The 27,193-nt window shown below is 42.5% G+C and overlaps 1 protein-coding gene across 8 annotated transcripts in view; it reads left to right on the top strand.

Moving 5' to 3' along the window:
* Window positions 1-27,193, top strand: part of LOC115151514 (arf-GAP with coiled-coil, ANK repeat and PH domain-containing protein 2) — a 77,804-nt gene that overhangs the window by 7,207 nt on the left and 43,404 nt on the right. For all 8 annotated transcript variants that reach the window (XM_029695504.1, XM_029695503.1, XM_029695505.1 and 5 more), the window contains exons 2-8: window positions 12,617-12,674; window positions 14,766-14,885; window positions 19,221-19,274; window positions 20,698-20,756; window positions 22,096-22,279; window positions 25,876-25,920; window positions 26,033-26,128. In XM_029695504.1, coding sequence (XP_029551364.1) covers window positions 12,617-12,674; window positions 14,766-14,885; window positions 19,221-19,274; window positions 20,698-20,756; window positions 22,096-22,279; window positions 25,876-25,920; window positions 26,033-26,128 — 616 coding nt within the window. The remainder of the gene's footprint in view (window positions 1-12,616; window positions 12,675-14,765; window positions 14,886-19,220; window positions 19,275-20,697; window positions 20,757-22,095; window positions 22,280-25,875; window positions 25,921-26,032; window positions 26,129-27,193) is intronic.

The following is a 27,193-nucleotide window of genomic DNA, read 5'->3' on the forward strand; positions in this document are numbered from 1 at the left end:
TATGTGCCCTGTTGATGTCAAAGCTCTCCCCAAACACTGATCTAGAATCAGCTTTCTCTTCCCTGATAAACTGAGTGTAAACTACAGCAGCCAAACCCAACACATTGTCTTGGACCAGTGCCTTGAGGCTGCGTCTTCTTCGTGGCCTAGACGGCCTCCCCTCTGCAAGGCTGAGGCCTCTGTTATCGCTGTGGTTTCCCCAAACCTGACTGACATGAGTCATCATGGACCTTTCAGCCTCCTTCATTCCACACACCAGCCTGAATCTCACTCACTCCCGAACTGCACCAAACACACTTTCTCTGTCAATTCTTGAATTTTCATACCTCAATAAATGGCTATTAACCATGTGCTCATGTTTTTCTGTCTTTTTTTAACAATTGTTCTGTTGTCTGGCTTCTTCTGAGAGGGAAATCTGTATTCACATACTTTCACACTGACTCAAATTTAGAGATTACTGAGTGTGCAGGTCTTGCCGGTCAGATCCTGGTCTTTCTCCCAGCGTTGATTGTGAAATGGAAGTAGACCAGATAACCACCGCTTCAGATGACTCCCTGTCTGCCTTTTTGGCGGCTAGCCGTCTTTATTTTTAGATGGCGAGACGCAGATACCTGCGTTTTGGCCAGGATCCCTGTGAGAGGTGTCACTTCTTCCTCTATCTCCATAATGTTGCTTTTATCACAGCTCAGCTTGACTTCTGGTGCTGCTCGGATGGAAGCTGGACTGTTTTTTATTTTTAAAGCCATTATGAAAGGGTGTGGTAATAACCAATGTATTATAACAATTTAAGATGTGTTGGCGCAAGATACAATCATTCTGCTACTGTAGGAGCCTTTATGAATTAACAATATTCTTCAAGTGAGCGTCCAATTTCATTATTCTGCACCGACGTCAGTTTTCTTTGACGTGCATCCTATCTGAAGTCTAGTGGTGCAGACCCGAGTACTGTGTCTGGTACTTTAACAATGCGTTTTCATGTTTGGAAATGCTGTGAAAGTATTCAGACCCCTTGATTCCCCCCACAATTTATTCTAAAAAGGATTAAGTTGTTTTTTCCCCTTTATCAATCTACACACAATACCTCATGTCAAAGCAAAAATAGGTTTTAGACATTTCTGCAAATGTATTACAAATAACAAACTGAAATCACATTTACGTAAGTATTCAGACCCTTTACTCAGTACTTTGTTGAAGCAGCGATAACAGCCTCGAGTCTTCTTGGGTATGACGCTACAAGCTTGGCACACCTGTATTTGGGGAGTTTCTCCCATTCTTCTCTGCAGATCCTCTCAAGCTCTGTCATGTTGGTTTGGGAGCGTCACTGCACAGCTATTTTCAAGTCTCTCCAGAGATGTTAGATTGGGTTCAAGTCCGGCTCTGTCTGGGCCACTCAAGGACATTCAGAAACGTGTCCCGAAGCCACTCCTGCGTTGTCTTGGCTGTGTGCTTAGGGTTGTTGTCCTGTTGGAATGTGAACCTTCGCCCAGGATCTCTCTGAACTTTGCTCCATTCATCTTTGCCTTGATCCTGACTAGTATGCCAGTCCCTGCCGCTGAAAAACATCCCCACAGCATGATTCTGCCACCACCATGTTTCACCGTAAGGATGGTGCCAGGATTCCTCCAGACGTGATGCTTGGCATTCAGGCCAAAGAGTTCTATCTTGGTTTCAACAGACCCAAGAATCTTGTTTCTCATGGTGTGAGAGTCCTTTAGTTGCCTTTTGACAGCCCGCTTGGAGTTTTCCATGTGTCTTTAACTGAGGAGTGGCATCTGGCCACTCTACCATAAAGGCCTGATTGGTGGAGTGCTGCAGAGATTTGTATTTATTATGGATCCCCATTAGTTCCTGTAAAGGCAGCAGCTACTCTTCCTGGGGTCCAGCAACATTTAAGCCAGTTATACATGATTTCTTTTTTTTTTACAATATATTCACAAAAGTCTTCCCTCAGGCCCCTACTCTACCACCACATATCTACAACACAAAATCCATGTGTACATGTGTTTAGTGCATATTTTACTGTGTGTTTGTATACATGCCTGCCTATGTTTGTGTGCTTCACATTCCCCTTCTGTTCCATAAGGTGTATTTTTGTTAAAAAATAATAATCTGATTCTACTGCTTGTGTCTGTGGAATAGAGTTCCATTGTCATGGGTCTTTGTAGTACTGTGCGCCTCCCATAGTCTGTTCTGGACTTGGGAACTGTGAAGAGACCTCTTGTGGGGTATGCATGGGTGTCCGAGCTGTGTGCCAGTAGTTCAAACAGACAGCTCAGTGCATTCAACAGGTCAATACCTCTCATAAATACAAGCAGTGATGAAGTCAATCTCAGCCTGTATTATTCATTACAATATTTAGTTGAGGTTTAGGGTTTAGTGAACGATTTGTCCAAATTACAGTGCTTTAAGTTTTAGAAATATTTAGGACTAACTTATTCCTTGCCACCCACTCTGAAACTTAACTGCAGCTCTAAGTGTTGCAGTCATTTCACTCTCTGTAGTAACTGACGTGTATAGTGTTGAGTCATCCGCATACATAGACACACTGGCTTTACTCAGTCAGTGGCATGTCCTTAGTATCAATTGAGTTTACCACAGGTGGACTCCCAAGTTGTAGAAACATCTCAAGGTTGATCAATGGAAACAGGATGCACCTGAGCTCAATTTTGAGTCTCAGCAAAGGGTCTGAATACTTGTGTAAATAAGTTATTTCTGTTTATTTTTATATATACAATACTAGTCAAAAGTTTGGACACCTACTCATTCCAGGGTTTTTTTCTTTTTACTATTTTCTACATTGTAGAATAGTAGTGAAGACAAACTATGAAATAACACCTATGGAATCATGTAGTAACCAAAAAAGTTAAGCAAATCAAAATATATTTTAGATTATTCAAAGTAGCCACCTTTTGCCTTGATTACAGCTTTGCGCACTCTTGGCATTCTCTCAGCCAGCTTCATGAGGTAGTCACATGGAATGCATTTCAATTAACTGGTGTGCCTTGTTAAAAGTTAATTTCTGGAATTTCATTTCTTCTTAATGCGTTTAAGCCAATCAGTTGTGTTGTGACAAGGTAGGGGTGGTATACAGAAGATAGCCCTATTTGGTAAAGTCCATAATAATTTCCAGAGAACAGCTCAAATAAGTAAAGAGAAACGACAGTCCATCATTACTTTAAGACATGAAGGTCAGTCAATGCAGAAAATGTCTGGAACTTTGAAAGTTTCTTCAAGTGCAGTTGCAAAAACCACCAGTTAACTCTAAATGAATTTATCCTCTGTAGTAGAGGTAACTGCACCTCAGATTGCAGCCCAAATAAATGCTTGACAGAGTTCAAGTAATCAATCTGTCTTTAGACCTAAACACAGTACTATTACGGCCACTGTACGTGTTGTAAATGATATTACTAATGCCCTAGATAATATAAAGTACTGTGCCGCCTTGTTCATAGATTTATCTAAAGCTTTTGACAATGTAGACCATGCGATACTTTTGGATAAGTTGTCGTCAATATGACTGGGATTGGATGCCTGTCATTGGTTTCATGACTATCTAAAGGATAGAAGTCAGGCTGTTAGAGTAGACGGCATCCAGTCAGAGCCATTGGAGTTGGTTAAAGGGGTCCCACAAGGTTCTATACTTGGTCCATTACTGTTCACTCTCTACTTAAACAATATCGGTGATGAGATAAGAAAGTGTCAAATTCATTTATATGCTGATGACACCGTCATGTACTCTATCGCTTCAACGGCTGACCAAGCATTATCACTATTGGAGACAGATTTTAAGATATTACAATACAGCTGAAACTTTAAATGCAAAGAACACATTTTAGGATTTTTAATAGGTTCAAAAAGTTGGTTGAAAATACACTTGCACTTACGAGCTTAGATGGTTCTCGAATTAATCAGGTCTCTGCATATAAATATTTAGGGATATGGTTGGATGATAAACGGTCTTTTTAAAATGCATATTGATGAACTTTGTAAACGGCTAAAAATCAGGCTAGGCTTCCTCTATAGAAACAGGACATGCTTGTCCTCTACAAATAGAAGACAAATTGTGCAAGCTACTTTTATGTCTGTTATAGATGATGGGGATATTATTTACATGCATGCTACGGCATCAACACTTAAATCGCTGGATGCTACTTATCATTGCACACTTAGGTTTATTACGGGTGCTAGCTACAGAACTCACCACTGTGTTTTATATCAACATGTGGGTTGGGCTTCGCTGTCCGTGAGATGAGAACAACATGCTCTCGTGTTTTGTCTATAAAGCACTTCTGAATAAGCCACCTTCTTATTTATCATCACTCATCAATATTAGAATTATAATTCCTAAAACCAGGTCTCATGCATGGATTACACTTGAGGCCCATGCGATTTCCACAGAGTTGGGTATGGCTGCCTTTTCCTGTTACACTCCTTGCCTTTGGAATAGCCTGCAGACTAAACTTAAACTTGAGACTCTTGTCACCCCCTTGCTCATTTTAAATATTTATTGGAGCATTTTTATTTTTGTATTGCTTGTAACTGTTTCAGGTAATGCAAGGTCTTGTGCTGTTAGGTTATTCTACTATGTGTAAATTACATTTGTTGCTGTATTTTTCTTGTTATCTGTGATGGTTTTGTTTGTCTTGTGTAGTTTCTTAATCATTGTACCTAAACTGTATGTGTAAACATGTATACGCAGGGCCCAGCTGTAAGAGGCCTTGGTCTCAGTCTGTGTTCCTTGTTGAAATAAAGGTAGAATACGTAAGACACATCTCAACATCAACTGTTCAGAGGAGACTGTGTGAATCAGGCCTTCATGGTCCAATTGCTGCAGAGAAACCACTACTGAAGGCCACCAATAATAAGAGACTTGCTTGGGCCAAGAAACATGAGCAATGGACATTAGACCAGTGGAAATCTGTCCTTTTGTCTGATGAGTCCAAAGTAGAGATTATTGGTTCCAACCGCCGTGTCTTTGTGAGACGCAGAGTAGGTGAACGGATGATCTCTGCATGTGTTGTTCCCACCGTGAAGCATGATGGTATGGGGGTGCTTTGCTGGTGACACTGTCAGTGATTTATTTAGAATTCAAGGTACACTTAATCAGCATGGCTACCACAGCATTCTGCAGCAATACACCATCCCATCTGGTTTGCTCTTAGTGGGAATATCATTTTGTTTTTCAACAGGACAATTACCCAACACACCTCCAGGCTGTGTATGGACTATTTGAACAAGACTGATGGAGTGCTGCATCAGATGACCTGGCTTCCACAATCAGCCAACCTCAACCCAATTGAGATGGTTTGGGATGAGTTGGACTGAGAGTGAAGGAAAAGCAGCCAACAAGTGCTCAGCATATGTGTAAACTCCTTCAAGGCTGTTGGAAAAGCATTCCAGGTGACTATCTCATGATGCTGGTTGAGAGAATGCCAAGAGTGTGCAAAGCTGTCAAGGCAAAGGGTGGCTACTTTTTGAAGAACATAAAATATATTTAACACTTTGTTTTTCTAATTTTTTTTTCTGTTACTATATGATTCCATATGTGGTATTTCATAGTTTTGATGTCTTCACTATTATTCTATAGAAAATAGTACAAATATTTGAAAACCCTTGAATGAGTGTGTGATATTTACTCTTATTTTTGTTTGTGAGGGGGTGGGCTTTGTTTTAGCAGCAGGGGAGTCTAAATGCATATTAGGGAAACACTAGTGTTGGAGGCATTGCTATCGCTTTATTGGACCATCACACACACGCAATACCTCATATTCCTCCAAGTGTGCAGCTGGTGTTGTGAAAACAGCTGCAGTTTCTTGCTATGCTTTCACCTAAACAGGTAAAGAAAATCAATTTTCTCCTCTCACAGTTAGGCCTACTTAACTATTGGCAAATGAAGCGATCCAAATGTTTCTGTTAATTATGTTGCCTTAACTTGACTATCCGTACGGACTTGATTATTAGACTTGGAGGTTGTTGATCTCTCAAAGCTCAGTATCATCCTACTCTTTCATGCTAATCACAGCCTGCTTATGATGCAATGACCCATAGTTTGGTGCAGTAGGAACTTAGTCACTGACAACCGCAATATAGCCAGCCGGTGGTGACAGCAGACACTACTGAGTTTGTGGAAGCGGTATATGGGTAGACAAAGGCTTAGTTGACATTACTCACACAGCAACAGTGCAGAATTAGCCTAGCAGGGTCTCTGCATTTGCCCAGCTGTGGTGGTAGCTTAAATATAAGCAGCAACTGTTTATAATGGTAGCAGCGGCGGCGGCAACATTGGTGCCTAACGGCGGCGGCGGCAACATTGGTGCCTAACGGCGGCGGCGGCAACATTGGTGCCTAACGGCGGCGGCGGCAACATTGGTGCCTAACGGCGGCGGCGGCAACATTGGTGCCTAACGGTGGCGGCGGCAACATTGGTGCCTAACGTCGGCGGCGGCAGCATTTAGCAGTACTGATAGCTGGGCCTGTTTTTTTTCCAGCTTTGTGTCTGTGAATTCCTGGTCTAAAGCGCTGCCTTTGTCTCTGAACTTCCCTCATTACTGTGACACTTGCTCACTCTGCTCATTATACAGACATACAATGGACTCGCTCCCAGGCCGTGGCTTTGAGGCTACGTCCTAGATTTTGTTAGCCGGAATCACGCCTTATCGTCTGTCAGCACTTTCACCAGTTCTCCGCCGAAGCGGAGTTTCATATGAAAAGAAAACATTCATTTTCACTTGGCAATAGAGAGCAGGGAAGTGGGCCAATTAATTTAGATTTGGGTTTGATAGCAGCTATTGGGGATTTTTCAAAGGAATTGAGCAGAACAAACCTCCATTAATTACCAGACTAGTTAGCCCAAGTGCTACGCTATTCCCAGAGGGATATGAAGTTTGGCATAACCTTTTAAGTCTTGCCTTTTTTAAAATTGGATATTGTTAGTGGAGTTAGTGTTGTTATCGCAATGTTACGTTTGTGATTTATACCCTAGTCATCTTCCATTGATATTCTCCAGGAGGCATAGCCATCCAGCTTAACCTTTTGATTATGAATGATAAATCAGTGGCCACCCAGACACAGCCATTTTGATTTAACAGTGCTCTGTCATTGTGGAGAGCACAGGGATCATTTAAGCGGTTGAATCCATTTGTTTCTTTTTGTCCCAATCTATTTTGTTAGTTTTTTTTAAACAGAAGGGGGGATTATCCAATGCAAAATAAGTGTTTTGTGCAGATGTGGTGGAATCAACTGCTTCAGCAGCTGGAGTGTGCAGTCTACCATTATCTTCTTTGACGTGTCTATATTGCACAGTGCAAGTAGTAATCAGTGCCAGCTCATATCAACCTACAACTGCCCAGCGGAATAGTGAAACAAACGACAAAGTAATGTGGCCAATGGGATGACTTGGCTTCTTGTCTGAAATATACTGGATGGCTAGAGTCATAGCTGTTTTGGCTTCAGCCAGCTTCTGATTAGCAGTTCTCATTTGGACAACTGTCAGACTGTGAGGATGCATAGTGTCTGTAAACAGGGTTCTACTACTCCCTACTGTTTGTTAGTTCAGTGTAGGTGTGTTGATAAGTTGTTCAGCACCATGTTATGCCAGTAGCCAAACAACATTTCTTTGACTCCATTCTGACAACTTAGTATTCAGAGAGAGCATCTGTCTGACTGCACATCTCCCATACACACAGACAGGGACGGACAGACGGACGGAGTAGTATTCAGAGAGAGCGTCTGTCTGACTGCACATCTCCCATACACACAGACAGGGACGGACAGACGGACGGAGTAGTCTAAGGGCCGAGTTGGGGGATGATCTTTGAAGAATCTTCTCACTGCTCTAGGAGTCAACAGCAACATGTTTGCATCTTGTTATTCACATTCCGCTGCCAGATGCTGTGGTGGGACGTGGCAGTCATAGAAACAGCTGGAGGGGTTTTGTATGGTCGTGTGTCCCCCTCCCCCTGCTACACTGTCTTCATTTGATGAGGCCGGATGCACCATTCAACCCCAATGACATCACATCAAACCCAAAGGGGATTATTCCAATTTTCCCAATCGCCACTACCACACGCTTATTCAGACTTATTCAGACTCGCCACTACCACACGCTTATTCAGACTCGCCACTACCACACGCTTATTCAGACTCGCCACTACCACACGCTTATTCAGACTCGCCACTACCACACGCTTATTCAGACTCGCCACTACCACACGCTTATTCAGACTCGCCACTACCACATGCTTATTCAGACTCGCCACTACCACACGCTTATTCAGACTCGCCACTACCACACGCTTATTCAGACTCGCCACTACCACACGCTTATTCAGACTTATTCAGACTTATTCAGACTCGCCACTACCACACGCTTATTCAGACTTATTCAGACTCGCCACTACCACACGCTTATTCAGACTCGCCACTACCACACGCTTATTCAGACTCGCCACTACCACACGCTTATTCAGACTCGCCACTACCACACGCTTATTCAGACTCGCCACTACCACACGCTTATTCAGACTCGCCACTACCACACGCTTATTCAGACTCGCCACTACCACACGCTTATTCAGACTCGCTGATCCCTATCGGTGGCCCATTATCCCGATGATGAACGACACTAGGATGTTTGGAGGAAACAAGATAAGCTTTCACTGCAGTATGCGTTTGCGGTACTGCGGAATGTCCCATTAACTTAGTGTATTTGGACCCCTTGACTTTTCCCACATTTTGTTACATTATAGCTTCATTTTAAAATGTATTTAAATATTTTGTTTTCATCAATCTACACACAATACCCCATAATGACAGTGAAAACATTTCTAAAAGTGTGTGTATGCATGCAGGTGCTTCAACAAATTTTCAGACGTTTGCGAAAAATTTCAAAACCCATTTTTGCTTTGTCATTATGGGGTATTGTTTGTAGATTGAGGGGGGAAAAACAAACAATTTTAATCAATTTTAGAATAAGGCTGTATTGTTACAAAATTTAGAAAAAGTCAAGGGGTCTGAATACTTTCTGAATGCACCGTCTGTGCCAAATGAAATAGTATAGGCCTACATAATTGCTATTTAGTAGTGAGGGGGATCAATACAGTTCCATATGGGGATATTATTCTTGAGCTAGTTTGCTGTACCTGCACCAAAACGCCAGTATTTCTTCTTTCATAACTTGTCTTTTTAAATGGGAAGCCCGTTTTATTATCAGCTCTTCTATTTCCATGACTGATCATCTCATTTTCGTGTCTTCTCTGCCCTCTACAGCAATATGTGGTGAGCAATATGTTTAACATCAAATCGCAATAAAATTGCTGTCGAATCACAATAAATATCCTATTGGCACCTAAAGTACCGTAAGGTCCCTGGCAATTCCCAGTCCTAATATTTATCTGGATTGCAGAATGTCTGGGTTCCGTATTTTATTAACAGGACAGATGTAAGTACAGCGTGGGAGACGGACATGGAGGGGAGGGTACAGAAAGTGGTTAAGGGCACCGCGTATCCAAAGAGCTATGCTTGTACTGTATCGGTCTTCCATTCTACTCCCCGATCAAATGTAGATATGACGAGGCCAAAGTGCTAACGTCACAAGCCAATATGCCAGAAGGATTTATTTGTGTTCGGTCGCAAGGGTCACTAACAGGTCCAATATATGTTCACATAAGGGCTCAAAGTTCTCAGTCGAATTGAGTCTAAAGTAGTGATCACCAATTGGTCGGTCTCCAAGGCATTCCTAGTCGATTGCCAAACATTTCTGAATAAAAAAGGACCAGCCTTGCGTTCTTTTTTTAAAAATTATTATTAGTCTCTTTCTGTTGGTGGTTCTGCTTTTCTTAGACCATGTTGCTATGTGCATAATAGCAAAGTTACCCAGCTTATTGGTGTTGAGAACAATACGGTGGAGTGAGGAGAGGAGAAAACAGCCCTTTCCTTCAAGACAAGTGAAGAGAGAGAGGGAGAGAGAACCCCAACTTAATTAAGTCTATAATCAACAGCCTAACAGTTAAATGTGCCTGGTTTTAGAAATCATCTATATATGTACAGAAATCCTGATTATGATTCAGTGAGCACCAAGCCTCACGCAGCCACATGGATAAACAATTTCACAAATTTGGCTGTTTTTTAATCTTTGCTGTAATAAAAGCTTGACTTTTTTTTTTTTCTTCATTAGAACATCCTCTCTGGTTTTACTTATATCATTTTACTGTTTACACTGTTATAAATGGTCAGAAAATAATAATAACCCTCTTTCCTTTATCTCCTTATTGTTATTACCATTATTATTGTAATCATCATTATAATAAGTAATATCATCATTACTAGGTTTTGTATAGTAGTCTTGTATAACCACTGTTGCGCTGTAGAAGAGGGCATCCTGTTTAGTGTTAATACCGTAGCTAACTGATGCCTGTGTTTTTCAATGCTTTTATATAGGTTACTGAGTCATCCGTTCGTTCGTCATCACACGGCATACAAGTCATTCATGATTTGTAATGCAATCAAGCATTTTAGTTTTAAAATAAAACATCAAAGCAACCGTTGAATAATTAGCGTAAAACAATAAATAAACCGTTCCGTGTCAGCAATTGCATTCACGAATGTATGAGACGGTTTTTATCCTTTTCTGTAATAAAGGCTTTCCCAAGAAATGAATTCCAACCCACTCTCTGGTACGCTTATCATTTATTTAGAAAAAAAACACTATTGTTCCAAACGGTCAGAGTAATTATATTGTAATCTAACAGCGCTTGATAGGCACACAGCGAGCGCTTGATAGGCACACAGCGAGCGCTTGATAGGCACACAGCGCTTGATAGGCACACAGGCACACAGCGAGCGCTTGATAGGCACACAGCGCTTGATAGGCACACAGCGCTTGATAGGCACACAGCGCTTGATAGGCACACAGCGAGCGCTTGACAGGCACACAGCGAGCGCTTGATCCTTAACTTCTTTTTATTTATCTCCAGTATTTTCCACTACTAGTCAAATTTATTCCACACATCTGACTTTCCCTTTACCTCCTGAGCAACCGAACATCTGCATCCATTATGGTATGCTGCGATAGGTCAGGCCCTGCTGGTCACGTCCATGTGTCACGTAAAGAGAGCAAGGGTTGAGGGAATAAGGAATGTTTTTCCTAAACAAATGGTTATAGAACCTTTCAGTCAGAAATGCCTGTAATTATGTTGGAGCGGCATTAACACGGACAGTGTGATTAACAACTGTTACTGCAGCAGGGAGGCGACAACGAATGCTAGTCACACTTGCTGTCATTTTTCTTTTTTTTAGCACAGCGTAGCAAGTCTGAGCCCGTTTGCACAATCAAATCAATTGCGGTCGGACTCCCTCTAGTCATTTGTGTGTGTGTAAAATGATTTTGTTTAACAGTGCGCTTAACATCAGACAAGCTCAGTGCATGTAGTTGATTAAAACACACAGGATGTGTCTATGGAAAAATCAATTGGTCGAAAGGACAGATGACTCTCATTAAGATGTTGCTTGTTGGACAGCCCTACTTTCTATTCAATACTTTTTCTAAGTCATAAAAAGCATGTTCTCCTACTTCCACTCTCACTACAACCAGCACTGCAGCAGTAATGCATGAGTAGAAAGGTTTATCGATAAGCTTGCTTTGTTATTAGTGGCTTGCTTTTTATCAAAGAATATTTCACTTTCTCTGGTTGTAGGAGTAACATGATTTTGTGCATGAGGCAGAATTAATGTGGTACATCTTGAGTTTTCCCTCAGCTGGAAGATGGTGTTCCTTTTGGCTTAGTGTCGGCAGAAGAACGAGAGCGGAGGGACTTTGAGAGGCGGACCCTCAGTCTGCTGCTCTCTCCCTCCGCTGACCATCAGATGCAAGCTCCATCAGCCCAGAGCCATAAAAATAAATATCATTTTTAAATGTATGCTCACTGAGCTGTGCCTCACATGTAATACAACTGATCTATTACCAGTGCTGAGAAGAACAACAAAGCATTGGCAGGGCAATTCAAGCAAAGCCAATATGCGGTGATGTTTTGCCCCTATAGCCTACTGCACAAACCTCATTACTACAGAACTGTTTTTCATTGGTTAATGCTGCATGTTTTAATTTTTTTTAAGTCATGTTAAAAAAAAAACATGGCTGTCATTTTGACTCCGTGATCTCGACTCAAAAAGGTTGGTGACCTCTGTTCTAAAGTGACATCTTGAAATTGTAATTCCAGGTTCCTCTTCCTCTCCAGCAGCTTGCTGCTACTGCTGCTCCAACGGTGTTGTTCCTAGGAAGACTAAAATGCGCTTTGCCACGTTTTAGTTGGAACAAAGTGCCAGATTTAGGCCCATGGCGTTACCCAATGTGTCATCTCTCAATCTGGCCCCTCATGGGGGGTGTTCCCTTTTCCCTCCGCTTTTTGCTTCCTTTCTGCGTCAACCCTACACACTGCACCAACATCATGTGGAATGCTCATTTCAGTTGAATGACTCACCTTCCAGTGCAAAGCAGTGTATCGACCGTCCATTTTCCCTTGTATCCTTTTTTTTCAAAGTCATTGACTGTTATCAGTTGAAATGAAGCTCCCCTTTATACAAGTAGATTAACTGTAATGTTGTTTTTTTCTCCTCACAGGGCCACTATAGAGGAGGTGGAAGGGGATGTTGGAGAGTTGGAGTCCAAACTCGACAAGGTGAGTCCAGATTTGGGCTTGGAGCGATGAACACAGTGATGGAACTCCTCGTCGTAGTAACCCTGTGTCCCACTCTCTTTTGTAACTGGCCTGAGATCAGTACGAGTTGACCTGGAGTGAGGGAACGAGAGTCTCAATCTGGAAAGATGGGTACATAAGAGGAGTGTGATGAAATCCCAGTTGTAGTTCTATAAAGACCCTGCAGCCAGTCACTAGAGCATTTTTCTTTTTTAAAAACGTTTTGTTGGTGGAAGAGGTGGGATTTTACTTATTCCTTGCAAGTTTACTCACTATTCCTGTATATCCAGTGATTGCGACTGCATTGTTATTGGTGTCTCTCTCACCTCTCATACCATACCCTGGTGTCACTTCCCTGTTGCGCTGCAGCGGAAGGATCTGCTCCAGGGGTTGTGGTGTGACTGCAGGGTGGGGGATGGAGGGGTGTGCCTGCAAGAGGAGGCTAAAGTTCAGGATTTTCTTAGAAACTAGTCCTTGCCATTGAGAAAGAGAGCCACGCACATAACCAAATTGAATCGTAAAGCAACAGGCTTCATTGGGACAATATTAATTCCCCTTGGGTGTAAAGAATATAAACTACGGATAATAACGTTGAATGACCGGTCATACAATCAAGGAAATCAGTGGCTATTATTATTTAATTTTGTTCTTCAAGATTGAATCTGCTGCAAGACAAACATTGAAGTATCTAGGAGGTAGCAGTCAACGATGGCACTAATACCCTGACTACACCGCTCGCGTCGCAAAATACATTTAGGAATCTGTTATTCAATTATGCTTTGCCAAGGGCTTAAATAGAACTCCTTTCTATTTCTGATGCAGATCACACTGCAAGTCCTGCCTCTCCCATCTCCTCATTGGTTTATAGAAGCAGGTACCCAAGTGCCGTCTCCTCATTGGTTATACCCACGTGGGTGATTGAAAGACTAACTTTGTTGCTGGTCGTCGTGGTAATACTACGAAAGTTTAGATGCCAATCACCATATAAGTTCAAAGATGAAAAATCCTGGAAGGAGGAGAGATGACTAGAAACGATTCGGTTGACCGTTTTATGTGTGGATTAATTGTCGGAGTAGAGGACCTTGTGCATTTCAGGTAAAATAACAACTCAATGTTTATATCCCAGGACAAATTAGCTAGCAACAGCAAGCTAGCTAGCTAAATTGCCATACATGTTTAATGCTTTTCGACCTGTCCCCAAATTAATGTAATTGGTTCAGAGTTTGTTTTGATATTTAAACCTGCGCGTCGTGATCGCGTTTGGTGTGGGGGGGACAAAATACATTTATGCACGATGGCGCACATGCGCTGCCGGTTTGGGTTCAGTGTTACACGGAAGTGCGCAGCTTTCTTGGGAGGGAAATGCATCCTTAGCGACCACTTTTTCTGGATCAAAAAGGGGCATAGGTCGTGGCCGCGGTTGGCCCGTCGGTGAATCTGATAATATTTTAGAGGCCCCCCATCGTTGGTGGTGTATAGACATTTTAGCAATTTTCCTGCAATTCTACGAATTAATCCATGGAGCTGAGACCCTTTTTTTTCAGTTTTAAAGCTAATTTCCTTTTATTCTACACATTTTGTCATGCAGCTGAGAGAATGTTTTAAAGGGATACTTCGGTATTTTAACAATGAGGCCCTTTATATACTTCCACAGAGTCAGATGAACTCCTGGATACCATTTTTGTCTCTGTGTATGAAGGAAATTGGAGGTAGTTTTGTGAGCCAACGCTAATGCAGGTCTTTGCATTTTGCCATGGCTAATGCTGTGTTCTTCTGCTCAAACATAACAAAATGTATGTATGTGTATATATATTTTTTTAATTCTTCCTGACTGTCTAGCTTTTATTTTGGTGATTGATAGTTCTCAAGGATTATATACAATAAAAAGGTATATTTCTGGTGGATTTACATTTTAGATTATCAGCCTTTCTCCAAGTTGTTTATTTATCAAACTCCAGTGTTTGAACATGGGAAAGTGGCCCAAAGGGACAGTGTGGAAAGCAAGCACTATTTCATCCATTACTCACTTCTGTCATCCCTGTCCCTTTCTCTCTCTCGTTCTCTCACCTCTAGCTGGTGAAGCTATGCATCGGGATGATCGATGCCGGCAAGGCTTACAACACGGCAAACAAACAGTTTGTCAATGGAATCCGCGAGCTCGCTGCGAGCTCCACCAAAGATGAAGTCATTGAGGTAAAAGACCTATAGTAACTGTCTGTTCATACTGTTAGGAAACCTCCAGTTTCCTCGACTCTCGACTCTCTTTACTGGGACTCCTCTATCTTCTCACATTTCTGCATTGAGGGCAGAGGTCGACCGATTATGATTTTTCAACGCCGATACCGATTATTGGAGGACCAAAAAAAGCCACTGCCAATTAATCATCCGATTTGTTTATTTTTTTTACATTTAATTATTATTTTCTTTTACAATTTTTTATTTTAATTAATACATTTTTTATTTGTAATAATGACAATTACAACAATACTGAATTAACACTTATTTTAACTTAATATAATACATCAATAAAATAAATTTAGCCTCAAATAAATAATGAAACATGTTCAATTTGGTTTAAATAATGCAAAAACAAAGTGTTAGAGAAGAAAGTAAAAGTGCATTGTGTGCCATGTAAGAAAGCTAACGTTTAAGTTCCTTGCTCAGAACATGAGAACATATGAAAGCTGGTGGTTCCTTTTAACATGAGTCTTCAATATTCCCAGGTAAGAAGTTTTAGGTTGTAGTTATTATAGGAATTATAGGACTATTTCTCTCTATACGATTTGTATTTCATATACCTTTGACTATTGGATGTTCTTATAGGCACTTTAGTATTTCCAGTGTAACAGTATAGCTTCCGTCCCTCTCCTCGCTCCTACCTGGGCTCGAACCAGGAACACATCGACAACAGCCACCCTCGAAACAGCGTTACCCATGCAGAGCAAGGGGAACAACCACTCCAAGTCTCAGAGCGAGTGACGTTTGAAACGCTATTAGCGCGCACCCGCTAACTAGCTAGCCATTTCACATCGGTTACACCAGCTTAATCTCGGGAGTTGACAGGCTTGAAGTCATAAACAGCGCAATGCATTGCGAAGGGCTGCTGGCAAAACGCACGAAAATGCTGTTTTGAATGAATGCTTACGAGCCTGCTGCTGCCTACCACCACTCAGTCAGACTGCTCTATCAAATCATAGACTTAATTATAACATAACAACACACAGAAACACGAGCCTTAGGTCATTAATATGGTCGAATCCGGAAACTATCACGTTTATTCTTTCAGTGAAATACGGAACCGTTCCGTATTTTATCTAACGGGTGGCATCCATACGTCTAAATATTCCTGTTACATTGCACAACCTTCAATGTTATGTCATAATTACGTAAAATTCTGGCAAATTAGTTCGCAACGAGCCAGGCGGACCAAACTGTTGCATATACCCTGACTCTGCGTGCAATGAACGGAAGAGAAGGGACACATTTTCACCTGGTTAATATTGCCTGCTAACCTGGATTTCTTTTACCTAATATGCAGGTTTAAAAATATATACTTCTGTGTATTGATTTTAAGAAAGGCATTGATGTTTATGGTTAGGTACAGTCGTGCAACGATTGTGCATTTTTTTTCGCAAATGCGCTTTTGTTAAATCATCCCCCGTTTGGCGTAGTTGGCTGTCTTTGTTAGGAAGAAATAGTTCAGTTCGCAACGAGCCAGGCGGCCCAAACTGCTGCATATAGCCTGACTCTGCAGAGGTGACACATTTTCCCTAGTTAAAAGAAATTCATGTTAGCAGGCAATATTAACTAAATATGCAGGTTTAAAAATATATACTTGTGTATTGATTTTAAGAAAGACATGGATGTTTATGGTTAGGTACACGTTGGAGCAACGACCGTCCTTTTTCGCGAATGCGCACCGCATCGATTATATGCAACGCAGGACAGGCTAGATAAACTAGTAGTGTAGTTAACTAGTGATTATGATTGATTGATTGTTTTTTATAAGATAAGTTTATTGCTAGCTAGCAACCTTGGCTTCTTACTGCATTCGCGTAACAGGCAGGCTCCTCGTGGAGTGCAATGTAAAGCAGGTGGTTAGAGTGTTGGACTAGTTAACCGTAAGGTTGCAAGATTGAATCCCTGAGCTGACAAGGTAAAAATCTGTTGTTCTGCCCCTGAACAAGGAAGTTAACCCACCGTTCCTAGGCCGTCATTGAAAATAAGAATGTGTTCTTAACTGACTTGCCTAGTTAAAAAATATTTATAAAAAAGAAAATCGGCAAATCGGTGGCCAAAAATACCGATTGTTATGAAAACTTGAAATCGGCCCTAATTAATCGGCCATTCCGATTAATCGGTCGACCTCTGAGGGTTCTGCATTTTTGTTCCTTTTTTGTCACTTTCCTTTATAGCTTCTCCCCTGGGTCTGAAGTTCAGCCATAGTGCATTTTTCTGAAAGAATGCCCTGGCTGAAGAATTCTCCCTTAAAGCACCATTGTTGCTCAAGGTTCAAATGACCTAAAGCAGCGTGGCTCTACTCTCGTGGATTTCCGCTTAGCCATACCTCAGTCACCCTCCGGAGGTTCTACTAGTCTGGAATTCAGTGTTAATACCCCGTCGCTCATAAGTGTGTTATGTGTCAGGGCTCGAGTAACAATGTCCACTGGTGCCACTTAATTTTACAGTTGGTGGCACCAGCCCATGATTTGGTCACACCAGGAAAAAAATCTGAAGCATCACGCAATAGAAAAAATAAGTAATTTCTTATAAAGCCATTCAGTGCTTTATTAAGATGTGTAATAGACTACTGGGATGGTAGTCAAGAAATATGTTGAATCTTAACACATCCATACAGGAACGGTAAATTCCATGTCCTAATTAAAACGATGCAGTTGTAGCCACTCGCAATGACCGATGCGCGTTTTGCACACTCCCTATCTCAAAAGTCATATCCAATATCTTGGTTGTAAAATAGTTGCTATATTTTACCTTCATTTAACTAGGCAAGTCAGTTAAGAATAAATTCTTATTTTCAATGACGGCCTACAGGGGAACAGTGGGTTAACTGCCTTGTTCAGGGGCAGAATGACAGATTTTTACCTTGTCAGCTTGAGGATTTGAACTTTCAACCTTTCGGTTACTAGCCCAACGCTCTAACCACTAGGCTACCCTGCCGCCATATAGAGCACAAATGAGAAATAGAAAATGATACCTACAGAAAGCTGAGAACCTCTTCTCTTTTTAAGTGTTTCTCCTGCAATTGGATTTTGAAATGTTAGTCTACAATCAGGACAAACACTGTTTATTCTCCCAGTGTGCAGGGGGGAGAGGGAGTAAGTGGCTTGCTCATCACAGCTGCAGGGCGGGACTTTAATGACAGGAAACGTGAGGATAATGCACATTTACTGTTTGACCAAATCCTGATTTGTAGCCTCATAAATGTTTTTTAAAAAAGCAGTGTGAAGTGACGTTTGGCATGAAGTGTGACCATGTAGAAAGGGCAGCACTCACTGCCAAGTCAAAGGGTTGCGAAATGCAACTAAATGGTCGCAGCCTGGAGCGGTGTGTGTGAGAGACCATTTCATACAATAGGACTATTATCCATGGATAATACATTTCTCTTAGACTGATGTTTTCACACGGCACTGTTCTGTCCCGTGTATCTGGACATACCGTCACAATACAGATTGATTTGATTTTTTATATTTAACTTTGTCACATGTGCCGAATACAACAAATGTAGCAGGTAGCCTAGTGGTTAGAGCATTGGACTAGTAACCGAGAAGGTTGCTGGATCGAATCCTCGAGTTGACAAGGTAAAAATCAGTCGTTCTGCCCCTGAACAAGGCAGTTAACCCACTGTTCCCCGGTAGGCCGTCATTGTAAATAAGAATTTGTTCTTAACTGACTTGCCTAGTTAAATAAATAAAAAAATTGCAAAATGCTTACTTACAAGCCCTTAACCAACAGTGCAGTTCAAGAAAGAGTTAAGAAAATATTTACCAAATAAACCAAAGTAAAAAATAAGTCGCACAATAAAATAACAATAACGAGGCTATATACAGGGGGCACCGGTGCCGAGTCAGTGTCCGGGGGTACAGGTAGTTGAGGTAATATGTACATGTAGGTAGGGGTGAAGTGACTATGCATAGATAATAAACAGCGAGTAGCAGCAGTGTAAAAACAAATGGAGGGAGGAAGGTCAATGTAAATAGTTCAGTGGCCATTTGATTAATTGTTCAGCAGTTTGGGGGTAGAAGCTGCTAAGGAGCCTTTTGGTCCTAGACTTGGTGCTCTGGTACTACTTGCCTTGCGGTATCAGAGAAAACAGTATGACTTGGGTGACTGGAGACCTAGTGTACCGCCCTGGAATCTAACGCGCCGCCCTGGAATCTAACGCGCCGCCCTGGAATCTAACGCGCCGCCCTGGAATCTAACGCGCCGCCCTGGAATCTAACGCGCCGCCCTGGAATCTAACGCGCCGCCCTGGAATCTTTGTTAAACTTTTATTTTTTTCTCCCACAGTCCAGTCTCACAACGTTTGCTGAGAGTCTGCAGGAGATGATCAACTATCACACGGTATGGCCGGCGACATTTGATTTAAAACCTTAACGTGGTTGTGATATACAGTTGGCTTGTGTGTCTAATCCAAAGACCATCAATGTTAAGTGCCAGTGGGTGGTTTTGACAGGAATGGGACCTTAAAATAGTTGGGTTTTCGTCTCTCTGAAAAGCAGAACTGCAAAACCAAAAACATCTCATGTTCCAAACACAGCCTTTAACCGCATGTAACAGGGAACAAACATCCTGCCTGCTTAAATGCATCCCTAGTCTCTTCTTTCAAGTGTGGTAGGACACTTGTTAATGTCCTACCCTCTCTACCATTCCCCCTAAACCCCACGGTGCATCAGGGCAGGTTTTAGATGGTGACTTAACACTGGAGAGACCTCCCTAGTCCTGTCTTAGTGTCCTACTGCCTAAACCCTAGGGTCTGAGACCATGACTCGACACTGGAGAGACCTCCCTAGTCCTGTCTTAGTGTCCTACTGCCTAAACCCTAGGGTCTGAGACCATGACTCGACACTGGAGAGACCTCCCTAGTCCTGTCTTAGTGTCCTACTGCCTAAACCCTAGGGTCTGAGACCATGACTCGACACTGGAGAGACCTCCCTAGTCCTGTCTTGGTGTCCTACTGCCTAAACCCTAGGGTCTGAGACCATGACTCGACACTGGAGAGACCTCCCTAGTCCTGTCTTGGTGTCCTACTGCCTAAACCCTAGGGTCTGAGACCATGACTCGACACTGGAGAGACCTCCCTAGTCCTGTCTTAGTGTCCTACTGCCTAAACCCTAGGGTCTGAGACCATGACTCGACACTGGAGAGACCTCCCTAGTCCTGTCTTAGTGTCCTACTGCCTAAACCCTAGGGTCTGAGACCATGACTCGACACTGGAGACTGCAGTGAGATCAGCTGAATGATTTGTTCAAGTTTGCTACTCAGTGTTAACCCGAGCACATGATCCTTAAAGCACAGAGCCAAATCTGTTTTGTCACCAGAGCACGGCCCTCCAGTCTTGTCCCAACCACACTGGTCGTATTGTCTGGCCCTGCATCAGCAGGCTCAACACCGTGAGGCCTTCAGCTTTGTGTCTGAGGCTAATTTTGCTGACTGTCCGTTAGTAAAAGTTCTATGAGTCGGTGGTCTCTGACTAACTAGCTGCGTCACAGCATGTCATTATCGAGCTGATTTGAGTTTTGAAACCTCTAGGCTGGTGTGAATTAAAATATTCCTGAAAGGGACAGTCCGAACAATGCTGATTTATGTCACGTTTTGTGAACTCACCTATAAAGTAGAGGTACACACCCTGGTTTGATGAGGTGCTGACTTGCAGAACACACACCATTACGTGTAAATAAATGAGTTTCACACACTCCAGCTTGTAATAATTAAATATGAGAAGGTTGGATAGGTACTAATCAGTCATTTGTTTCTCTGCTTATAGATTTTGTTTGACCAGGCCCAGCGATCGATTAAGACACAGCTTCTAACATTTGTCAAAGAGTAAGTATATCAACACATCACTGTTAAGTGTTCTTCTTGTCCACCATAACAATGGACATTAAGTTATGAACAGGCTCTCTGTATTTAACATACAAATGGTTTCTGATAGATCATGATCTTGGTCGAAAATAACTAAGGAAGTAAATGACATGGTCGTGTTGAGTGGTGTAAAAAAAAAAAAACTGCTCAAAAGGAGGAAGCCCACGCACACAAGCATCACGTGCTTATGTATGAAGAGATTAGGGGCAGCACATCGATACAATGCAGGATGGGATGAGACTCAGTCCAGGATGCAATTTGGAATACTAGGTTATTGTTCAGAATATTAGGTTCTGTTAAAATAATGAACATTTTTGTTAACCTACTAGCTAATGCACCCACATTTTCCCCAGACAGTTTACGTAAGAGTGTAAGCCTGCGGGGAACTTCATTTATTTAATTATGCAGCCAGCTGTCTTTGCCCACACCACATACAGGCAAAACTCCTACATCAGTGTTCTTTTTTAAAAGAAACACTCAAAACCATCTTCCCAAACAACAACTCACTCCTCCTAAGCAGTCCAAGGTGACTTTATTTTACTCAGACTCGAGCTGTACAAGCCAGAAAACAAGATGTCGGACATTGAGTTGAGGTACTAACCTTTTTCCTCTGTTTAGAGTAACTAGTGTCCTCATATCTGTGTCAATTAATTTTAAATGTACAATTCACACTGCACACACTAGCAAATGATTCAAGCTTTAACCTTTAGTTCCACTCTGAAGTTGTCAGCGTGCATGCGAGGCTAATATCCGAATAGTCATTAATTGCTTTGTCAAATACTTAACTCGAGCATATGACATCACTCTGAAGGCGGTAGACTCATTTGGACTCACAAGAAGGGAGAGAAATGATATGTTTATGGACATTACTTTCCTTTAAAATACTATAGACATAGAAGAGAGACATTTTCCTCTAATGATTAGCTAGACCACTTGTTAATACGTTTTTGAATGTCGCACATTTTCTTATTTTCGAGTGGCATCAATTGGTCCTTCTTGGTTACTGGTATCTGGGCTATTACAGCCACTTGTTCTGGTTACTTTAAACCATGTGAAACCAGAGAATCTCACTGCCTTCTCCATGCAACTTGTACAACCAAAACATGGCTGCAAACAATCTGTCTCAAAAAGAAAATAAACAATTGAATGCCAATGAATGAATGAATGAATGAATGAATGAAAGTAATGCCTATATTCCTGGATGAAGTACAATTTGACTAGATTGACAAACATTTAGCAGAGATGAGGCTTCCTCAGTGTCATACCTATTTCTGACCTATGTTTTAACTCCTGCCCTTAGGGACCTGCGGAAGTTCAAAGAGGCTAAGAAACAGTTTGATAAGGTGAGTGAGGAGAAGGAGGCGGCGTTGAACAAGAACGCCCAGGCGCCACGCAACAAGCAGCACGAGGTGGAGGAGGCCACCAACATCCTGACGGCTACGCGCAAGTGCTTCCGCCACATCGTCCTCGACTATGTCCTCCAGGTACAGACACGGGATCAGTTTACCTTAGAAATCCTGAACTTAACCTTCAGGGGTAAGTAAACATGCTTAGACTGACCTTTTTTTAGATCCGTTTTTCAACTTCATCCTACTATGAAGTAGCATAGACATGGGTTCACCAAGCCCTGTCCTAGAGTGCAGTATTAGGGTGTGCCGGGTTTAGTTCCAGCCCAGCACCTGCAAATGGCAGATAATCGGCTGAATCAGTGTCAGGATTGTACTCTCAAGGGCAAAACTTGGCTTTGCACTGGAAAACGAAAATTGGTGTTTCATATTGGACTAGTTCAGTCCCTCAGTTTCAGTCAGTTTTCTTCTGTTTGGTGTCAAATTAATACGATTCAGGTGTGACCGTGTTAGGCTGGAACAATAGAGCCCCACAGTGGTGTCATAATACCCATAAAACCTAGCGGTCAAACGGGGAAATGGTTCCAATTGTTTTTACAACGTTAATTTTTCCCCATGGGGGATTTTAGAAACACTTAAAATAAGGTCTGTGGTTCGTGTAGGCTTACCGTGACGTTTTAATAACCATGTAAATCTCTTTAGGACAAAAAAACTAGCATATTTACATAAGTATTCAGATGCTTTACTCTACTTTATTGAAGCACCTTTGGCAGCGATTACAGCCTCGAGTCTTCTTGGGTATGACACTACAAGCGTGGCACACCTGTGTTTGGGGAGTTTCTCCCATTCTTCTCTGCAGATCCTCTCAAGCTCTGTCAGGTTGGATTGGGAGCGTCACTGCACAGCTATTTTCAGGTCTCTCCAGAGATGTTAGATTGGGTTCAAGTCCGGCTCTGTCTGGGCCACTCAAGGACATTCAGAAATGTGTCCCGAAGCCACTCCTGCATTGTCTTGGCTGTGTGCTTAGGGTCATTGTCCTGTTGGAAGGTGAACATTTGCCCCAGTCTGAGGTCCTGAGCGCTCTGGAGCAGGTTTTCATCAAGGATCTCGCTATACTTTGCACCGTTAATCTTTCCCTCGATCCTGACTAGTCTCCCAGCCGCTGAAAAACATCCCCAAATCATGATGCTGCCACCACCATGCTTCACCGTAAGGATGGTATTGGCCAGGTTGTGAGCGGTTTCCAGACGTGACGCTTGGCATTCAGGCCAAAGAGTTCAATCTTGGATTCATCATACCTGAGATTCTTGTTTTTCATGGTCTGAGAGTTCTTTAGGTGCCTGTTGGGAAACTTTTGCTCTGACATTCACTGTCAACTGTGGGACCTTATATAGACAGGTGCGTGCCTTTCCAAATCATGTCCAATCAATTGAATTTACCACAAGTGGACTCCAATCAAGTTGTAGAAACATCTCAAGGATGATCAATGGAAACAGGATGCACCTGAACTCAATGTTGAGTCTCATAGCAAAGGGTCTGAATACTTATGTAAATAAGGTATCTGTTTTTTATTTGTAATACATTTGCTAACATTTCTAAAAATCTGTTTTCGCTTTGTCATTACAGTTACAGCCTTATTCTAAAACATATATTAAATAACAAATGTTCCTCAAACAATCTACACAATGCCCCGTAACAGAATGTGGGAAGGGGTCTGAATACTTTGAATGCTCTGTGTTACTACCCAGGGCTCACCCACCATTTATAAAGCAAATGTTGAGCTTTTATTATTCAAAAACATAAAATACTGTAAATAAAATGTAAAACCGTGATGTTATTTGGCCAAATCGCCCAGCCCCATCTTCTCCAGGTTAGATGCAGTCAAGACTGGTGCTATGCAATCATGTTAGATGATTAATAACCTAGCTATGGCAGCTATTAGTCTACTATAGCAAGTCTGCTTGGTTGGTTGTGGTCTCTGCCTCTCTCCTCCATGTTCCTGTGTCACTTGCTCACACTCGGAGTAGCCTACACACACAGCACGGCCCCTGTTAGAACGTCACCTCTCTCTACCTCCTCTCACAGTAGCCTACACACACAGCATGGCCCCTGTTAGAACGTCACCTCTCTCTACCTCCTCTCACAGGAGCCTACACACACAGCACGGCCCCTGCTAGAGGGTCCTCTCTCTCTACCTCTCACAGTAGCCTACACACACAGCACGGCCCCTGCTAGAGGGTCCTCTCTCTCTACCTCTCACAGTAGCCTACACACAGCACGGCCCCTGCAAGAGGGTCCCCTCTCTCTACCTCCTCACAGTAGCCTACACACACAGCACGGCCCCTGTTTTGGAAAGGTGAAGGCCTCTACTCTGTAGCATGCAAGGCAGACCCTGATAAGAATCCTCACACTCAGGCACATTCAGCCTATAGGTCCAACAGGGTACTGTTCACTCACTGGACCTCTGACCATCTATGGGACGACAGAAAGACATGTTTAGGGCTGTCACATTTAGTCTGAAGGCCCAGGCTTGTCAAGTGGCGGCTTTTACAGTAAACAAGGTATATTTCCCTGATAGCTTGGCTGACCTTTCACAATGGAGAGAACAGTTGTGTATCACCGGAATACAGCCCTGCCTGCTCCTGGGCGGCTGCAGTGATGATACATGGACAATGTCGGCTGATAAGGGGACCAGCCGTAGCCATAATATGCGTCCCAAATTACACCTTTATTCTTAATTTTAGTGGACTGCTTTTGGACTAGGGCCCATAGGACTCTGGCCAAAAGTAGTGCACTATATAGGGAATAGGGTGCTATAAGACTCTGGGATAAAGTAGTGCACTATTTAGGGAATAGGGTGCCATTTGTGACGAAGACGGTGTTGCTGGGAATGGGGAAGTGGACTGTTTTCTAGTGCATACGTTTCACAATAAGGGCATTTTTCGGTTTTCAAGGGCTGATTTGATAATTTATCAATGACTCTCTCTCTCGCCCCTAAATGGGGTAGTGTAGTAGTGAGCTTTTCTGCTATTAAGCTCCGAAAATCTATAGCCCAAGCCTGGAAAGCACCGCTGATAAAAATGAAAGGGGGGCATTCCACCTAAGTTCTACATTTTGAATGTGTTCTGTCTACTGTACGAGTGAGTTGTCCGTGTCGACGACCCCCTTTAGCAGCTGTAGTGGAATATTGAGACATTTTCCAATTGACTCTGTGCTTTACGTTGCTCAATATCCTCTCAACTGCCCAGTGGGTAAACAACCAGCGCCCTAGAACCTTCCGCTAGTCTTTAATCCTTCAGCAGATATCAAGGCGATGTGAAAGATGGTAGAAGCAGACTGCAACAGACGGTGTGTGTGTGTGACGTTAATTCACTCTGTCTAAAGGGTAAACAGATAGGTCATAGCAGTTTGTGTACAGTGCAGCTAGGCATATGAGATCACAGGACGCATCATACTGACTGCAGCATCTCTCTGCTAGAGGGACGAGGGGCTCCCCCTGATGTCAAAGAGAGGGATAGCCATCTATTCAATCTAGTGGCGTAATTCTTGCTAATTATATGCTAGTCTTGATGCTCTTTTTAATGGGGACCAATTAATTTGAAATACATTTAAAGTTGATTGGTTGGAACTAGGAAGAGTGTTTTGATTCCATAATTTCACTAGTACAGTGCTCTCTCTCTAGCTTTCTCATAGATACAATCTAACCCTGAACTTTCCTTTTCCCCCCCACACAGATCAATGTACTACAGTCCAAGAGAAGATCGGAAATCCTCAAATCGGTAAATATTGTTTTCCAGAGGACTTCCTCGTATAAACCTAAGTAGCAGTACGTTGATCCTACATCTCTTGCCTCGTATCCGACATCTCTGATTGGTCCGTTCCTCTCCACAGATGCTGTCCTTCATGTACGCCCACCTGACCTTCTTCCATCAGGGTTACGACCTTTTCAGTGAACTACAACCTCTGATGAAACAGCTGGGGGGACAGGTAGGCCTTTACCCCGTTGGCTCCCATTGTACTGAAACTGTGGCTCCAACCCGGCCACAGCCCTGGCCCTTGTGGCGGATGAATCACAATTAGTTGGGTAACATAGATAATTAAGATGTTTTATTTGCATAATATTCTTATGTGAGATACTTGTCATTAGAATGTATCCCTTTGGACTCTGGTGTTGGAAGCCTGACTTCTTCCCTCAGCTGGGGCTCAGTCACTTAGGGCCCAGAGAGGGGAGAGGTCAGGCTTGTCTTTCCCATGTCTCTGGTGCTATGCAGAATATCAGAAAGGGAAGAGGACAGGATGGAACATTGTCTTCATATGTGAATGTGTCTTTACCTATTCTTAAACCATGTAAAGGGATGGCGTGATTAATGGGGAACCAATTATTTGTCTCCACAATGTCTGTGCGCAAGTCACTCCCCTCAGTGAGCTTGTCCAGGAGTGGGATCAAGAAGGGGTTTACTTGAGATGGGAGTATCTAGAGTTGACAATTGATGTATGCCATTGGATGAGTTGGTGTTTTTGTACTATGAAGTACCAGGAACGAGATTAGAACCTCGTCTTAGGGACCAAACTGAACGATAATTTATAGCGAATGTTATCTGGATAAGGGATACTCCTTTCTCAAATATAAAGTCCCTTTGTGAACTGTTTCTAAAATCTGTGGTTCGTCATGTACGTTGAGAGGGGTGTATCTTGGCTATAAAAGATCTTTGTACTTTTGTGTTGAGACTTTCAATGGTTCATTAGAGAGAGCGCATCATTGAAAGTCAAGTGCTTTTGCAAAGCTCTTAATTATTAAAGATGTAGTTTAAATATAACTCTGACTGGTGTGTGGAGTTTAACTCTCCTCATTTGGTAATGCAGAAATTAGACACCACACCCTCTCATGCCTTGTAGCAGTGTTTTATCAAACCTTTCCTCGGGACCCCCCCCAGACGTTTCATAATTGTATTGTAGCCCTGAACGAGCTCACCTGATTGACCGAGTCGAGGTCTTTTATGATTAGTCGACATGTTGAATCAGGTGTGCTTGATCTGAACTATATCAAATGCG

This window comes from Salmo trutta, chromosome 17 (genome assembly GCF_901001165.1).
Source record: "Salmo trutta chromosome 17, fSalTru1.1, whole genome shotgun sequence".
Lineage (NCBI taxonomy): Eukaryota > Metazoa > Chordata > Actinopteri > Salmoniformes > Salmonidae > Salmo > Salmo trutta.